At 45.8% G+C, this 15,208-nt stretch overlaps 1 protein-coding gene across 3 annotated transcripts in view; it reads left to right on the top strand.

The window, feature by feature from the left end:
* The window catches only part of LOC108606500 (ec), a 48,291-nt gene extending 33,097 nt beyond the window's left edge, over positions 1-15,194 (top strand). For 2 of the 3 annotated variants that reach the window (XM_017996666.2, XM_017996667.2), the window contains 3 exons: positions 8,299-8,592; positions 9,306-9,434; positions 10,315-15,194. In XM_017996666.2, the coding sequence (XP_017852155.1) occupies positions 8,299-8,592; positions 9,306-9,434; positions 10,315-14,481 (4,590 nt within the window). In that variant the 3' untranslated portion in view covers positions 14,482-15,194. Of the gene's footprint in view, positions 1-3,998; positions 4,152-7,718; positions 8,193-8,298; positions 8,593-9,305; positions 9,435-10,314 lie in introns of those variants that run through there. The other variant, XM_017996665.2, reaches the window with a different exon arrangement.
* The last annotated feature ends 14 nt before the right edge of the window (positions 15,195-15,208 follow it).

The raw sequence follows: 15,208 nt of genomic DNA, 5'->3' as shown, positions 1-15,208 counted from the left end.
CTCACATCTTCTTCGCAGGTCAGTCCAAAAATTCAATTTTCACACGCATTTGTATGAAAATCTGAACAATTGCAAGTGCCTAATCAGCTGTTGCCTCAAGTGCGTGTGTTTCCCCATTTGTTGCATGCACATAAAAATGAAATATATGAAAGATTCCCACAGCAGTTGAGGAAATACCCGCCCGCACAGCTGCCACTGCCACTGCCATTTGTTTTTCTTTTTGAAAGGTTTTTCCAGCCATTGACATTTGTATTTCGAAGATGTTGTGCTACCCTTGGGCACAGCCACGCCCACAACTGGACTGGCTAACACGCCTTGCCAAAGCGTTGAAAAGCAGCGGCAAACCCAACCCCAGTTGTAATTGCCAGTTGTCCAGTTGTTGCGACTGTCATGTTTAGTTCTCACCCAATTATGCAAATGCATATGCCTAGGCAAGGAGGCAAGTTCGTTGCCTCAGTCACTGCAAGCAAGTCAATAAACTCAGAGCATATCCTCCTACTACTACAACAACAAAAATTTTAATAAAAACTAAAAAGAGCGTGGGGCTTAGTTATAAACAGGCTGCGTCTAGGCCAAGAACAACTCGAGAGAGCGAGCGAGCGAGCAAATGTTCGAACGTCTTCGTTAGAGCCCGCTGGGCTCTTGTGGAAAACTGCCAGCGCCTTTAAGACGCGACTGTACTTTTTTTTCTTGGCTCGACTTTGAGTTCTCTCAGCAGCAGCAGCAGCAGCACAGGGTGCTCGCTATTAACTCCTTGTCTCGCTCGCTCTCTCACTCTCTGTCTCTCTGTCTTTGCTTTGATGACGTCGTTTAAGCAAAAGTGGAAAGTGTTCGCTGCTTCGCTTTGCTTTGTTGCTGCATCGTTTGTTTGTTTGCCTGTTTGTTTTGACTGCGCGATCAGCGGTTGCCTTAGTTGCTCCCCCCTCCGCAACTCTGCACTCCGCACTCCACACTCCACTTGTTTGCTGGCCAACTTCTATGGCAACCCCTTTATTCTGTTCTTATTTAACTTTTGTTCGTTTGCATTAATTATCTTTGCTCTGCACTTGCCTTGCCGGCTTTTCCACTTGTCGCTCGCTGCCGCTAAATTAATTTAACTTCTTGCTACGCCTACAACTCCTGCTAGTTTAATTACGGCCAAGCAAGCCAAGAGAGTTCAGCGTAGAAGACATTGGCCCTCTGAGAAACTCCCACGCCAGCTTTTGTGCAGCAAGATCCACAATCTTTAGCTTACCATGTGGGCTACGTAGCGTTTGGACACCTTAGTTGATTGTTTTATTTTTCTTTTTTTTCTATATATTTATTTTCATGGCCATTTGTCTCTCTCTCTCTCTCTCTTTCTTCCTCGCTGCCTCTCAGTTTTTATTTTGGGTTCTTAAATGAAAAATCGTCGCGTCGTCAGCGGCTTTAAGTGAAATTTTAACGCTTCAATGCGCAATTCCCACCAGACAAATGATTCGCCCGTTCGCCCGTCTGTCTGACTGACTGACTGACTGACTGACTCAGCCTCAACTGTCTTAATGACTCCTTGGTCTAAGGACAAACTCATTAAGCTGCTTAAGATTCAGAATTTCCAAGTGCTTTGCATTTTCTGCGGAAAATAATTTTTTATATCAAGCTTAAGCATTAAATGAAATAAATGCAGACAAAACTTTTAGAATATTTCGTTTATAAAATAAAAAGATTAAACCAAATAAATTGAGCATTTATAAAAGCAAATGTATGAATTTTAAATTATTAGCTCTATCACAACTAAGAAGTAAAATAAAAATCAAAGTAAATAATTAAATAATAAATAAAAATGTAATGCAGACCTAAAGACTTAATTTAATAAATAATAACTACAAATATAAAACTAAAAAGTTCTGCTTTTTTAGTTGCAGCTTTTTTTAGAAATATGAAATTTAATTAACAAAAAGTAAATAAAAAATACAACAAATTCTAAATAGTTTATTTTGAAAGAAAAAACACTGTAATTAATTAAAACAAATATGAAAAAAAAACACTAAAAACTAAATGCTAAATTTTAAGAACTCAAACAAATAAATAATGGTAAAGCTTAACTAAAAACATTAAAGGCATATAATAAAGAAAATAATTAAATAGTTAGAACGCAGCTGTTTAGTTTATTAAACAACTAAGCAGCACTTAAGACTGAAATTAAATAAAAAAAAATAGTTAAGCTGTGTATATTTTAAAATAATAACATAAAACAAGTTGTAAAAGGCAATCAAAGCGATATAAGAGAAAAATACGCGCGTCTTTTTCAAATGAAACTGTTTGTTCTATCTTAAGCACACTGCTGACTATGCCCAAAACCTCCAACCAGTCCAATGAACTGTGGAGCAGGCGCATCTTTGGACTGGCTTGTGCCAGATTGATAAGCTGATAGTGTTGCATGTGCTGCACGCCGCTTATCGGAACAAAGAGAAATACAGAGAAATAAAAGAAAAAGGTTCGTTCTATTTGCATGTCAAACAATTGAATTGCTTTTAATCTTGCAGCATAGCTCGCTCCTAATCTTAAAGCCTTTGCGCTGCGCTGCTCTGCTGTTTGCTGAAGGTTTCGGCGCTCAGCTCATAAAACCGAAATTAACACGAAGGCAGCAAAATGAAAGCAGCATCATGATCAGCCCCAAGAGCTGGGCACGTTAATGAGTCCAGGAGCTGAGCTCGACAAAAACTTGAAGTGAAACTGCCAACAGCTTTATATATAAAGCATATAGTATATATATATTGAGCACTGATTCATCACAATTCAAGCTAAAACTGCAAAACTCACGCGCGTAGCTGTTTATGATTTTTTTTTATTTTGCTTTGCACTTGGTTATTTAACTAAATAATTATTTTAGCTGAATTTATTGCATTGACGTCTGCGCGCGCGAAGTTTGTTAACATATTTCTGTTGCTAGCCCTTTTGTCAATCAATCAATTTAGATGTAGCCCGCAGCATGAGTCATGCTGGGCAAAAGCGAAAGATTCATTTTGAGCTGCCAGTTGTTGTTGTTGTTGCTTGTTGCTTGTTTGTCTCTTTGGCTTTTTGAGTCATGGGCCAAAGCGCGAAGCTGCAGCCCAAAACGTGCTGCGGCTTACATTTCATCTACAACAAATGCAGCTTGGCTAACTGTTGTTGTTGTTAAACCTTGTCGTTTAGGCCATGTTTACAGCGCCAGATTATTTGGTTGGCCTACTCAGTTTTGTGTTTTAAGTTCGAGTAAAGACAGTTGCTGGCTAAATATAGTTCGAATGAATTTTAATATTTATTCAGAATTAATTCTATAGTAGTAGAAGCAGATACATATATAAATTTATTATTAATCGAACTCAAGCAGCTATTTTACTTTAAAATTTATAAAAAATTTTCTTTGGCAAACAATTCACTGCTCAGTTCGAAAATTTCGATGCTCGATTTCAGTTTAAACACACACTTCAATCAATTGAAAATTGTACGAAAATTTCGAAGTTCGATTTCAAATCAATTGCTTTGTGTCTTTGTCTTTGAACAACTTTAATTTGAATTTTAATTTCCATGCGCGTTTGCGCCATTTACATTTCCATTTGTCATTCGAATTTCGAACAGCAAAATCTGTGTGCAGCCCGCACAGGGTGTTCCAAGCAAAACAGCAAGCAGCGACTGAGAGCGCAACTTGTTTACCTGCGCGCTTGTTTACCTGTTTTTTTTTTTCTTCTTTTGTCTGCTGGCAAAGGCAAAACTCCCCCGTTTCGAGCTGGGCGACGACTCAGGCTCAGGTGAGCCCGAGAGCCCCTCTGCCTGTTGATATAACAGAAGTTCTTGTCTCAAAAACCGGTCGCTCTGCTGCTCTCTCTCGCTCGCGCTCTTGCGCTGTCTCAGTTGCGCGCTTTGCTTTGGACCTGGTTAACGCGCAAACGAGTTTCAGTTGCCAGTCGAAATTTCAAGCGCGTGGACGTTGCCGCGCTTCGAACGCTCAACACAGCAAAAGCAAAAAGCAAAGTTCGAAACGGTATAACTCGCAAAAAATCTGTGCACCATCATAAATAAAAAAAACAATTCGTTATACAAAAAGCGCGCGTTCATTTTTTTCATGTGCTGCTCAAAGTGTTTCTTAGTGAAGTAAGCAACTCAGCATTGATTTGCCAGTGGATTGGATTAATTTAAACAAATAGACAAGTGTAAGTGTTGAAGACAAAGTCAAAAGCCATTTGCATATGAGCTGAGACGCAAATTAAGTTCAAAAGCAGGTTTTGAGCTTGGCGACATTCAAATTCTAAAAAAGTTATACAATTCGCTTATAGATCTTTTGGCCTTTTGCGATTGCGATCGCTTTGTCTCTTTCGCTCTGTTAACGCTTATGTAAATGTCGCTGTTAGCCTTGGCTTGGCATTTGCTTGCCACACGCAACGCTTGATGCTGCTGAAATTTCACAGGCTGCAGCTTGGGGCTTTCCCTAGGGAAAATGCAGCGCCGCACGCGATTCGTTGCTGCAAAGACTCAGGCAACGAACCTTTCAAGTCCCCCCCCCCCCCCCCCCCCCACACACAGCTTAATATTTATGGTTAATTCTTTGAGTTCTCGCTGGCGCATGCCCAGCAAACAAATTTCTGTGCTCCATCTCCCAGCTGACTAGTTAGCCAGTTAGCTCACGTGCCGCCAAGACAGTCAGTCAGTTAGCCAAGTTGCTGCAAGTGTTTGGCTTTGCATGTTTTATTAACCTGCTGCTGCCAGCATTTGCATAAATATTTAAAGCCCAGCCCAGACCGAACGTTAATGCCCATAGCTCAATCTCTATCTCTGCATTTGCCGTTTGTTTAATCTAATGCCAAATGCAGCTGCAGCTGCTGAGATTTGCACGTGCAGCAGCAGCAGCAGCAGCAGCAACTGTTGCTGGTAATAGCGGAAGCAATAGACAATAGCAACACCCACATCAGCAATCAACAGCAGCAGCAGCTCTAAACTATAAACTGCCTTATTTAGTAAACGAAATCAGAGCCAGCGCTCTAATAATGCAATAAAATAATCATAATTTCGTATGAGTTAAAAGCCAAGACATAAACTTGTTTTGCAAAATACAGTAAACACACTATATAAGCCACTAATTAGCATTCGATTTGATAGCTAAATTTCCATAAAAGCAAACGCTATTAGTTTTTATTTGAATTGCAGAAATTGTCAAACGCAAGGCAAAGCATTAAATTTCAATAAAACAAGCAAATAAATATAAACAACTTGCTTAATAAATTACTAAAAATAATTTGGAATTTTTAAAGCACAAATTTAATGATTATGATTTATGCTTAAATCGTCAAACTGTTTTAACTTAAAGCTTAAAGCATTAAGATATTTAATTTCATTAGTTGCTTATACAGTTTGTTTACTGTATGTGCTTCAATTTCAAGGACTACCAGTGGCTGCTGCTGCTGCTGCTGCTGCTGCTGTCTAATGGCAACAATTCCCGTTGTTTTATATTAGTTTCTGTTGTTACATGACCATGACCAAACGCCAAAAAATGTTGATCAATTGTTGGCTAATTACAGCAGCAGCAACAACAACAACAACAATTGTTTGTTGGGTGCGGCTAATAGCAACTAAAAAGCGTAACGCAGCCAGCATGTTAATTAATATGCAATTGTTTTGTATATAAAATAAATGTTAAACACGCCCCCACCAGCCGCCTCGCCCATGCAATGAAAGTGAAAAGCTCAACACTATTTAAACTTCCGCTTAAGTTGTTCGAGTGCAATTGACTGGACAAACAAACTACAAATTGCTTATGGCCACACTTGTAGCCAGTGCTGAGAGCTTAGCTTATTTTTTGGCTAGATCTAGCCATAGATTTAGCATATTAGCAATAAATGCAGTCGAAATATTTTTAATGAATTTTTACTCAAATTTTCATTACTCCACGTTCAAAAAGTGAGTTAGTTATGGTTTCATCTTTAGCCCAGTTGCTCTTACGTGTGTGGCAGTTGGAATAAACGTGGCTAAAACCGTTGACTCAGTTGCACATTTGGGCTTGGGCCGCTGTTGATAAAACAACAACTGAAACAAATTGTGAACTCAAGTGTTCTGAGAATATAACAACTGAAAATTACGTAGTCAAAAAACACTGAAAGAAAAAGCTAAAATAAATTACAAAATTTTAAAATTTAATAGCAATATTTATTTTAAATATAGCTCAGCAAAACTTAGATTTATACACAATTTAAAATAGCTGACCAACAAATTTGTAAAGCTGATCACATAATTTTTGAGCTTTTGCTAATTTAATTATCATTTTCATTACTTGTAATTGTTTGCAATTAATTTGCAATGAATTGCAATTCATTTGCTTGTGCCTTTAGCTCATAATTATAAACACATTTGTAGGCCGCACATGCCAGCGACAGTTGGTGAGTCGACACGACAGCTCACATGGCAATTGATGAGCTTAGCAAGTGTAACTGCCCCAAATTGGCAGGCAGCGCACAAAAGGGTTTGCGTTTCTTCTTCTTCTCACACACACAGGCTGAAAAGCAAAAGTGAAAAGTTAAGCAGACTCGACGCCATATGGCGTCAATTTTCAAGGCGTCAGCAGCTAAACTGTTTGGCTTGGGCCAATCCACAACATTAGAGGCGGTTGCAACTCGAGTCCGATTCCGAGTCTCTTGAGCTTTGCACTTTTCGCTTGCTTTTCAAAAATAACGTGACACATATAAACAAAAAAGTGCAGCGTTGTCAGTTTATTATTTGAGATTTTGTTAGTTGACTTTTTTTTGGCGCCCTGGACCGGTTTGCGGGGCGAAACTCTTTCGGTCACAAATGAGGTCGCCAGCCAAAAAAGCGAAAGTCCAAGTGCCCGCTTTCAGCTTTTTTTTCGGGGTGTGATGCACACACAGCTGTTATCGATCATTTAAAAGCGGCAACCACACACACACACGCGTGCCCAGCCGAAGTCCGAGTTCAAATGGGCTTCAATTAGCAGCTATCAGTAACAAGAATGGCTACACTGAGCGAAAGACAATTGCAAAACTAATACACTTTGCATTTCAATTCAAATTCATAGTTTGCAGCTCGAAAAGGTTCGAACACCCACTTAATAGCCAAGACTTATACTCTTCTTATACTGGCTTATGTCTAAGCTAAAAGAGCTCTCAGAGTCTTTGAACTTGCTTAACAGCTTTTCAATATTATGAATTATGAATTAAGCGTGGGCAATAATATATATATTATATATTTCATTTGACTTTATATAAGCATATGCCATAATATGGACAAAACAAATTAAAATAGTAGCTGCGATGAAAGCTTTGACTGTTGAGCGCGCAGAATTAATTATTACTTATGTTTTCTAATAAAAATTACGCACAATTAACTATTAACGTTGCAAAAATCAATATTTCTTTATCAGATTTTATTAATTAAAGTCTTTATAGCTAAAATATATAATAATAGCAGTTATTTCTGTTATAAATAAAAACATTTGTTTGCAATTTTCACTCTGTATAGCTCACTCCTTCTCTTATTTTTGCTCAGCAAACATTTCCGGCTTAGCTCGTTGGCTTTTTTCTTTTCTGTGTTGTGTTAATTTTGTGGGCTGAGTTGACAATTTCAGTGTCGTTGCGTTCTTGTCAAGTTTTGTGGTTGGTTTCTGTTTTTTGCAAGAGTTTTACATTTACTTCCGCTTGAAGACAGCAGCGTCCAATCGACAGAGCAGGCTCAGCACTTTGGCAGCAGCAATTGCTAAATGTTTCTACTTGCAGCACGAACATGCGACGACAACACTAATTGGCGACTAGAAAAGTGGGGGAAAAGTGAACAAGCAGCCACAAGCCAAGATGATTAAGTTTCGCTACAAGCGCAAGGAGCCGACCAATGTGTTGGCCAACAACGCAGCAGCAGCAGCAAAAACAACAACCATAACAACAGCAGCAGCAAGCAATGTGGCAGCAGCAACACTGCCGCATGCACAGTTGCAGCAATTGATTAGCAACAATGGCACCTTGCCACGCAGCAGTCCAAGGAAGCTGCTGCTCGATGCCGGCGACTGTCACAACAAATCGGCGACGCTGACGCGCCAGAGCAAACAGCAACAGTCGGTGCCAACAGTTAGCGCACTAGCCAAAGTAGCCAGCAGCATTGAACTCGCTGTGCATGGCTACAACAACAACAACAGCAGCAGCAATGCCATTAACGTGGCCAACACGGAGCGTGACCACTGCATCAATGCGGTCATTGTAAGTTCTGAGTGAAAACCATTTGCAATGCCTCCCAGTCCTCATTTAAATAATAATTAGTACTCATTTGCATACTTAATTAATTTGATTTATTTTGCTTGCTTAGGAACTCTTTCAACAGCTGCAGACCAGCTCGGAGCCCGCGCTCTGTCCGGAGCCCTTGCGCCGCGCCTTGGCCAGCGGCCCCTTGGCCGGTCGACGCTTCCCTTTGGGCTGCCTGGGCGACGCCGCCGAATGCTTTGAGCTGCTGCTGCATCGCGTCCATTCGCATATCTCGCCCGACGATGGCGACAGCTGCGAGTCGCCCGCCTGTGTCGCCCATCGACGCTTCGCCATGCGCGTCATCGAGCAAAGCGTCTGCAAGTGCGGCGCCAACTCCGAGCAGTTGCCCTTCACTCAGGTGAGTCTCCCACATCCATCCCAAGCACCTGCATCTCCAACTTGACTCAGCTACAGCCAAACTGGTTTCACCACCAGACCAGTTTGCCACCCACCAGGTGTACGGCTTACGGTTCTTGGAGCGGTACAACTAGCATGGGCCAGCTGCTATAAATGGCTCCAATGGCTCAGAGCTTGCGATTTGCTTAATTAAATAAATAAATATTCACGCTCGTCTGAAAAGCTTTTTCGCATTATCTCAAGCATGCAATGAATTTTTTATTCATTTCATTAAATCATCAATTAAATAAATATATTAATGGCAATTTAAATTATTTTCTTTATATACAAAATTGCCAAACAGTTCATATACAAAGTATACATAATTATTTTTAATGCTGCCCAACATTTTTAAAGGTTTTATAAATTATATAAAGCGTGAAATAACAAAGTTGGCAATCAAAAATGTTTTTAAATAAGATATACGAAATAAATATATTTAAATATACAATTTTTGTTGCTAAACAAGCAAGTTGCGCGTAAAACATGAAATTAAATGATAAAATGAATAAATTAGTAATACAAATAAAAATGTAAATTTCTTATAGATAACGTTTTGTTGACGCTTTAGCAATGCATAAATTGCTTAAAAATTCGTGAAGACTCTCAACTAAATTGACACAGACTTAAATCAAATAATTAATCATTTAATAAAACATTTTTCATTATTTTTAGATGGTGCACTACGTTTCGGCCTCGGCATTGACATCGCAGAAGAGCTTGGCGCTGCAGAATCATCAGCAGCTGAGCTTCGGGCAGCTGCTGCGCGCTGCTGGCAACATGGGAGATATACGCGATTGTCCGGTGAGTACTGCAGCACAATGTACTATGGGTCAAATAGGTGCAATTTGTCTTAAAAATAAATTTGGCAACGACTTGTAGGCTAAGCAGTGATTGCAGTTTGTCTGCACGCGTCAATAGTCAAAACAAAAGTCACGAAGCTCCATCGTACATACGATGCGCATTGAGCGAAGCTCGCACTCGGTCGCTGCAGCAGCAGCGAACGAAAGAGACGAGCAGCGCTGCTTTCGTGCTCACTAGCAAAGCACGTAGGCCACGCTCTCTCAGTGACTTGCGCTCTTATCAATGTGTGGGCGGCTCGCGGGTACAACAGCAAGCGAGGAAGTGCATGTAGGTCAGTTTCAGTTCTGCGCTGGGCGACTAAACATGCAAGTGAAGTGAGTGCGCGTTGTTAGTGTAATAATGACAAACGGTAAATTGATTGACTCTGTGTGTGCTTGTCTGTCTATAACTGTTGATCTTTCTCTTTATTGATTGAAAATGCAACTTGCGCTAAGTTTTTGGCATTCTCTTAAAGTTTTTTCGACTGTCTGTCTATGTGTGAGAATGCTGTGCATAGTTTGCATGAGTATTTGTTTCACTGCTACATTAAGTAAAGCAAAACAGAATGAGAAAAATCCAAAGAGAGCTTTTTTTTTTGAATAAAATCAATAAACGCGTGCATGCAATTTATAAAATATGAAATGATTATGAACAATAATAACAACTCAACTATTGTTGAAGCGCATTTCCTATTTGAAGAGTCAAAGTGAAATATTTGTTTGGCGTTAAAGCAATAAGTGTAGCAATAGTATTGAATTATTTATTTATTTTTCTTTGAGTGCATAAACAATATAAATACATTTTACTTACTAAACTTTGCTTGTTGTTTTTGGCTTTGCAGAACACTTGCGGCGCCAAGATTGGAATCTGCCGGGCACTGCTCAATCGGCCCGATGTCGTCTCCATTGGCATCGTCTGGGACTCGGAGCGGCCGGCGGCGGACCAAGTGCACGCCGTGCTGAAGGCGATAGGCACGAGTCTGCGACTGGCCGATGTGTTCCATCAGGTCAGCGAGCAGCGCTGGGCACAGCAGACGCAGCACGAGCTGGTGGGGATTGTGAGCTACTACGGCAAGCACTACACCACTTTCTTCTATCACACCAAGCTGAAGGTTTGGGTCTATTTCGATGATGCCAATGTCAAGGAGGTGGGTCCCAGCTGGGAGGGCGTGGTGGACAAGTGCAGTCGCGGCCGCTATCAGCCGCTGCTGCTGCTCTATGCCGTGCCGCAGCCGCCCAGCCACCCAGCCGGAGCAACGGAGCCCAGCAGCATGGCCACCATGAGACGCGCACTCACCCCCAGTCCGGAGAAGCCGAGCTTGGGCAGTACCAGACGCGCCATAACGCCCACGCCCACACCCATGCCGGCGGCCACGCCCACGCTGCAGCGCGCGCAGCCGCCGCCACCGCTGAACGATTACCAGAACCTCAGTGTCATACAGAAGAGCATCTTTCCAGCATCTGGCGGCGGCGGCGGCGCAGTCGCTGCTCCCAGTGCGGATGAAACTGACGCCTACATTAGCCGCAAGACTGTGGAGCATGTGCTGAGCGCGCAATACCAGAACCTGAGCGTCATCCAGGACAAGATTGCGGACTGCAAGGAGGGCGGATTTCTCAATCGCAAGCCCATCGAGGCGATGCTGAGTGCGCAACTGGCGCGGCGCCAGCATTTGCAGCTGCAGCGCAGCCACAGCGCCGAGTCGAGTGGCGCCTCCAATGGCAGCTCGCCGCCCAGCGATGGCCTCACCATGCCCGAGCATCTGAATCAGCCGCGCCGACGCGACTCCGGCAACTGGTCGGGGGATCGCAACAGCGCCAGCTCCGCCAGCTCCACCACGCTGGACAATCCCTATCTCTATATGGTGGCTAAGCGTGGCGTGGGCGTGGCCGCTGTGCCGCAGAGCCCAACGCGGCATGGACTGCCCTACGATGCGGGCTATGACTCGTTCTCGCTGAGCTCCACGGATTCGTATCCGCCCAAGCATGCGCTCAATTCGCAGCTGGGCAAGATACCCGAAGCGGCTGCAGCAGCAGCGGCGGCGGCGGCGGCGGCGGCAGCAGCTGCTGCTGCCAGCAAATCGCATGGCGGACATAGCGACTGTGAGAAGCTTTGCCACGAGGCGGACCAGCTGCTGGAGAAGTCGCGGCTGGTGGAGGAGTCGCATGATCTGGAGACGGCGCTGGTGCTGTGCAACGCCGCCGCCGGCAGAGCACGCGCCGCCATGGATGCGCCCTACAGTAATCCACATACCATGACCTTTGCCCGCATGAAGCACAACACGTGCGTGATGCGGGCGCGCAGCCTCCATCGGCGCATTCTGGTGGAGAAGGGCGCCGAGACGGAGGCCATGCCGGAGTTGAAGCACATGCGCGAGGGCAGCAACAGCAGCGTCAAGCACATGCGCCAGAGCAGCAAGGACCGCACGCTCGAGCAGCTGGCCACGCCCACGCCCGCGCAGACGCCCAAGAGCATCGAGATCTATGCGACGCTGCCCAAGCGCAAGAGTCCGCTGAAACCGACCGCGAGCCATGGCAACAACAATGATGACAATGCCATTGAGTATGAGCCGCAGGCGGCGCCAGTGCACGCCAAGCCGGAGCGTGAGTCGCGCTCGCTGTTCGGGCGACGGGACAAGGACAAGGACAAGGAGAAGGAGAAGCGTTCGCGCAGCGAGGACCGCAACAAGTTGACGCGCGAGTTTTCGCTGACGGAGACGCTGCTGGTGAATGCCAAGGACACGCTGAAGAAGCACAAGGAGGACAAGGACGAGAAGAAGGAGAAGGACAAGAGCGGCAAGAAGCAGCACAAGATACGGCGCAAGCTGCTCATGGGCGGCCTAATACGCCGCAAGAATCGCAGCATGCCCGATCTCACCGAGGCGGACGATGCTGCTCCAGTTGCTGCCGCAGCCAGCGCCAGCGTCGGCATTGCCGGCAGCTCGCTGGACGACAGCGCTGTGGGTCGCCGCCATGGACTCGGCTACGGCGGAGCGGCGGCCACATTGAGCGGCTACATCAGCGAAGGCGCCAATCCCAATCTGGAGCGCAGCAAACTGATGCGCAAGAGCTTCCATGGCAGCGGTCGTCAGCTGACAATGGTGCCCAAGGTGGCGCCACCACCGCCCATGCGCACTAGCTCCAGCCTGACGCCCCAGCAGCAGCAGCAATTCCATCACGAAGCCAATCTGAGCAACATTTCGGCCATGAGCAGCAACACTTCGATAAGCGAGGACAGCTGCCAGACCATTATAACCACCTGTGCCCAGGTGCACTCCGAGCAGAGTCCGCACTCTGCTGTCGGCGGCTTTGGAGCGTCGGACGAGCTGGACGGACTGCCGCTGCCGCCGCCGCTGGAGCTGCCGCCGTATCCAAGTCCGCCGCAGTCGGTCTGCCACTCGCGTCAGGCGAGCGAGGACTTTCCTCCACCGCCACCACCCGAAATGGAGCAACAGTTGCAGTCACAGTCACAGTCACAGTCGCTCGACCAGCAGCAGCAGCAGCAACAGTTGCAGCTGCGTAGCGGCCTTGAAAGCTTGGAGGGCACCAGCAGCATTTTGGCGCAGCTGCAGCAGCGTCAGCATTTGTTGAAGCTGCGCAAGGAGCAGGCCACGCCCACCAACTGCGAAGGCGGCTGGCTCAAAGAGCTGCAGGCCAAACAGCAGCAACAGCAGCAGCAACATGATCTCAGAGCTTCGCCCAGCAGCGTGCGTGATCTAGCGCATCGCTTCGAGCAGAGCAGCAGCAGCAGCAACAACATGCGCTCCTATGCCAGCCAGGAGCTGCTCAGCTGCAGTCCACAGCTGCGCACGCAAATGAACGGACTGCCAGCCAACAAGCAACAGCCGCAGCAGCAGCAGCAGCAGCAACAGTTGCCGCCAGCGGATACTGATGAAGTCGATTGCGTGCGCATGCCGCCGCCGCTGCTGCTGCAGCAACATCATCCGCTGCTGGCCAAGCCCAAGTACGAGATGTCGCAGTCGCAGATTGCAGAGGAGATTAGAGAAGTGGAGCTGCTCAATACGCTGGTGCAGCAGACGCTGCAGGCGTCGGCGCCACTCAAGCGCGTAAAGAAGAAGAGCGTCTCGTTTTGCGATCAGGTCATACTGGTGGCCACCGCCGGTAACGAGGAGGACGACGACTTTATACCCAATCCCATACTGGAGCGTGTGCTGCGCACTGCTCAGCAGCCCAGCGACAAGTTGACGGCGCAGCTGATGCAGCAGCAGCAGCAGAATATGCTGCGATTACAGACAGAGCCGCAGCCACGACAGCAACAGTTGCCGCTACAGCAGCAGTCGCCCATGCTGGGACGCGCTGATATGCAGCGCTATGTGCAGCGACAGCAACAGCAGCAGCAGCAGCAGCAACATGAGCTGTATCGTCTGCAACAGCAGCAGCAACAGCAGCAGCTGCAACAGCAACGCACCAGCATGAGCGGCTTGGTTAATCAGCAGCAGCAGCAACTGGAGTCGCAGTATACCAGCATGCCACGCCCACTGCATGCAGCACAGCAGCTGGCACAAAGCTATGCTATGCAGCGACTGCAGCAGCAGCAGCAGCAACAACAGCAGCAGCAGCAGCAACTTGCCTACTTTGCCGCTGGCGCTGAGCAGACGTTGCCCTCGCCCTATCAGCGTGTGCCACAGCCGCATGGCTACTATGCCCAGCAGCAGCAGCAGCAGCAGCAACTGCTCAATGACAAGCCGCTGCAAAAGAAAGTGAGCTTTGAGCCTGGCACCAAGGGTGAAGCGGAGGCAGCAGCAGTAGCTGCGCCGCTGCCGCCACCGCCGCCAATTCAAAGCAAACTCACTTTGCAGAATGGTTTGCCCGAGGCCACCGCTGCCACTGCTGTCACCGCCATACCCACCCGCGTCTACAACAATGCCATTGTCAAGGCCTCGGCCAAGGCCGTCGAGTGCCAGCTCTGCCGCAAGCGGCACGTCATTGCGCCCGCCGTCTACTGCACCAACTGTGAGTACTATTTGCAGATGCTGAACCAGCGCAGATGATGGACCAAGCCAGCCGGATGCACACACACACACAACACACACATGGAAACCGATAATCTCAAGCAATGCTGCCAAGCCAATCTAGGATTCGTCTAGCTAGTTATAGTTTGTACTTTTTAGTTAGTGTGGCATGCCACAAGGAGGCAGCAAATACAAATTACAGACTTTCCACAGCGCTTAGGGGATGCGTCTCTTTTTTTTTTTGGCTGCACAGCCACTTTTATGGTTCTACATAAAATATTAACACTGTGCCACGCCCACTGCCCATCAGTTTGCACACCCCCTCCCCCCACACATTTGTTCCCAGCACACCTTATATATGCATTGCCTATATAGCTAACACAAGTGGCTAAAGAACATTTAAAACGCATCCCGCCACCTCTCAGCCCTCAACAATTTATTACCACCCTCACCACTTCCCCCAAAATTTATTCCCATTCACTCTTGTCTTAACCAACTAATTGCTTAACCTACACTTAATATTAGTTTATAACTATTTTTTAACGTTTTTTTATGCTTTTTGACTAAGTGTCCATACGTGTTTTTTTTTTTTTTTACTATTGTTAACAAGTTTGAAACTCAGCCGCTGAGCTTCCGCCGTCGGGCAGTTGTCGAACGACTCCCGCACCAGCAACTTTACTATAATCTTACAATTATACATTTATATATTTATATATAGCATTTTTTTTAGCCTATGCTTAAGCATTTATTTTAATCCTGCTTAACT

Source organism: Drosophila busckii, chromosome X, assembly GCF_011750605.1.
Source record: "Drosophila busckii strain San Diego stock center, stock number 13000-0081.31 chromosome X, ASM1175060v1, whole genome shotgun sequence".
NCBI classification, from domain to species: Eukaryota; Metazoa; Arthropoda; class Insecta; order Diptera; family Drosophilidae; genus Drosophila; species Drosophila busckii.
Note: the sequence above shows the minus strand (reverse complement) of the source record. Positions and strands in the feature narration are given on the sequence as shown.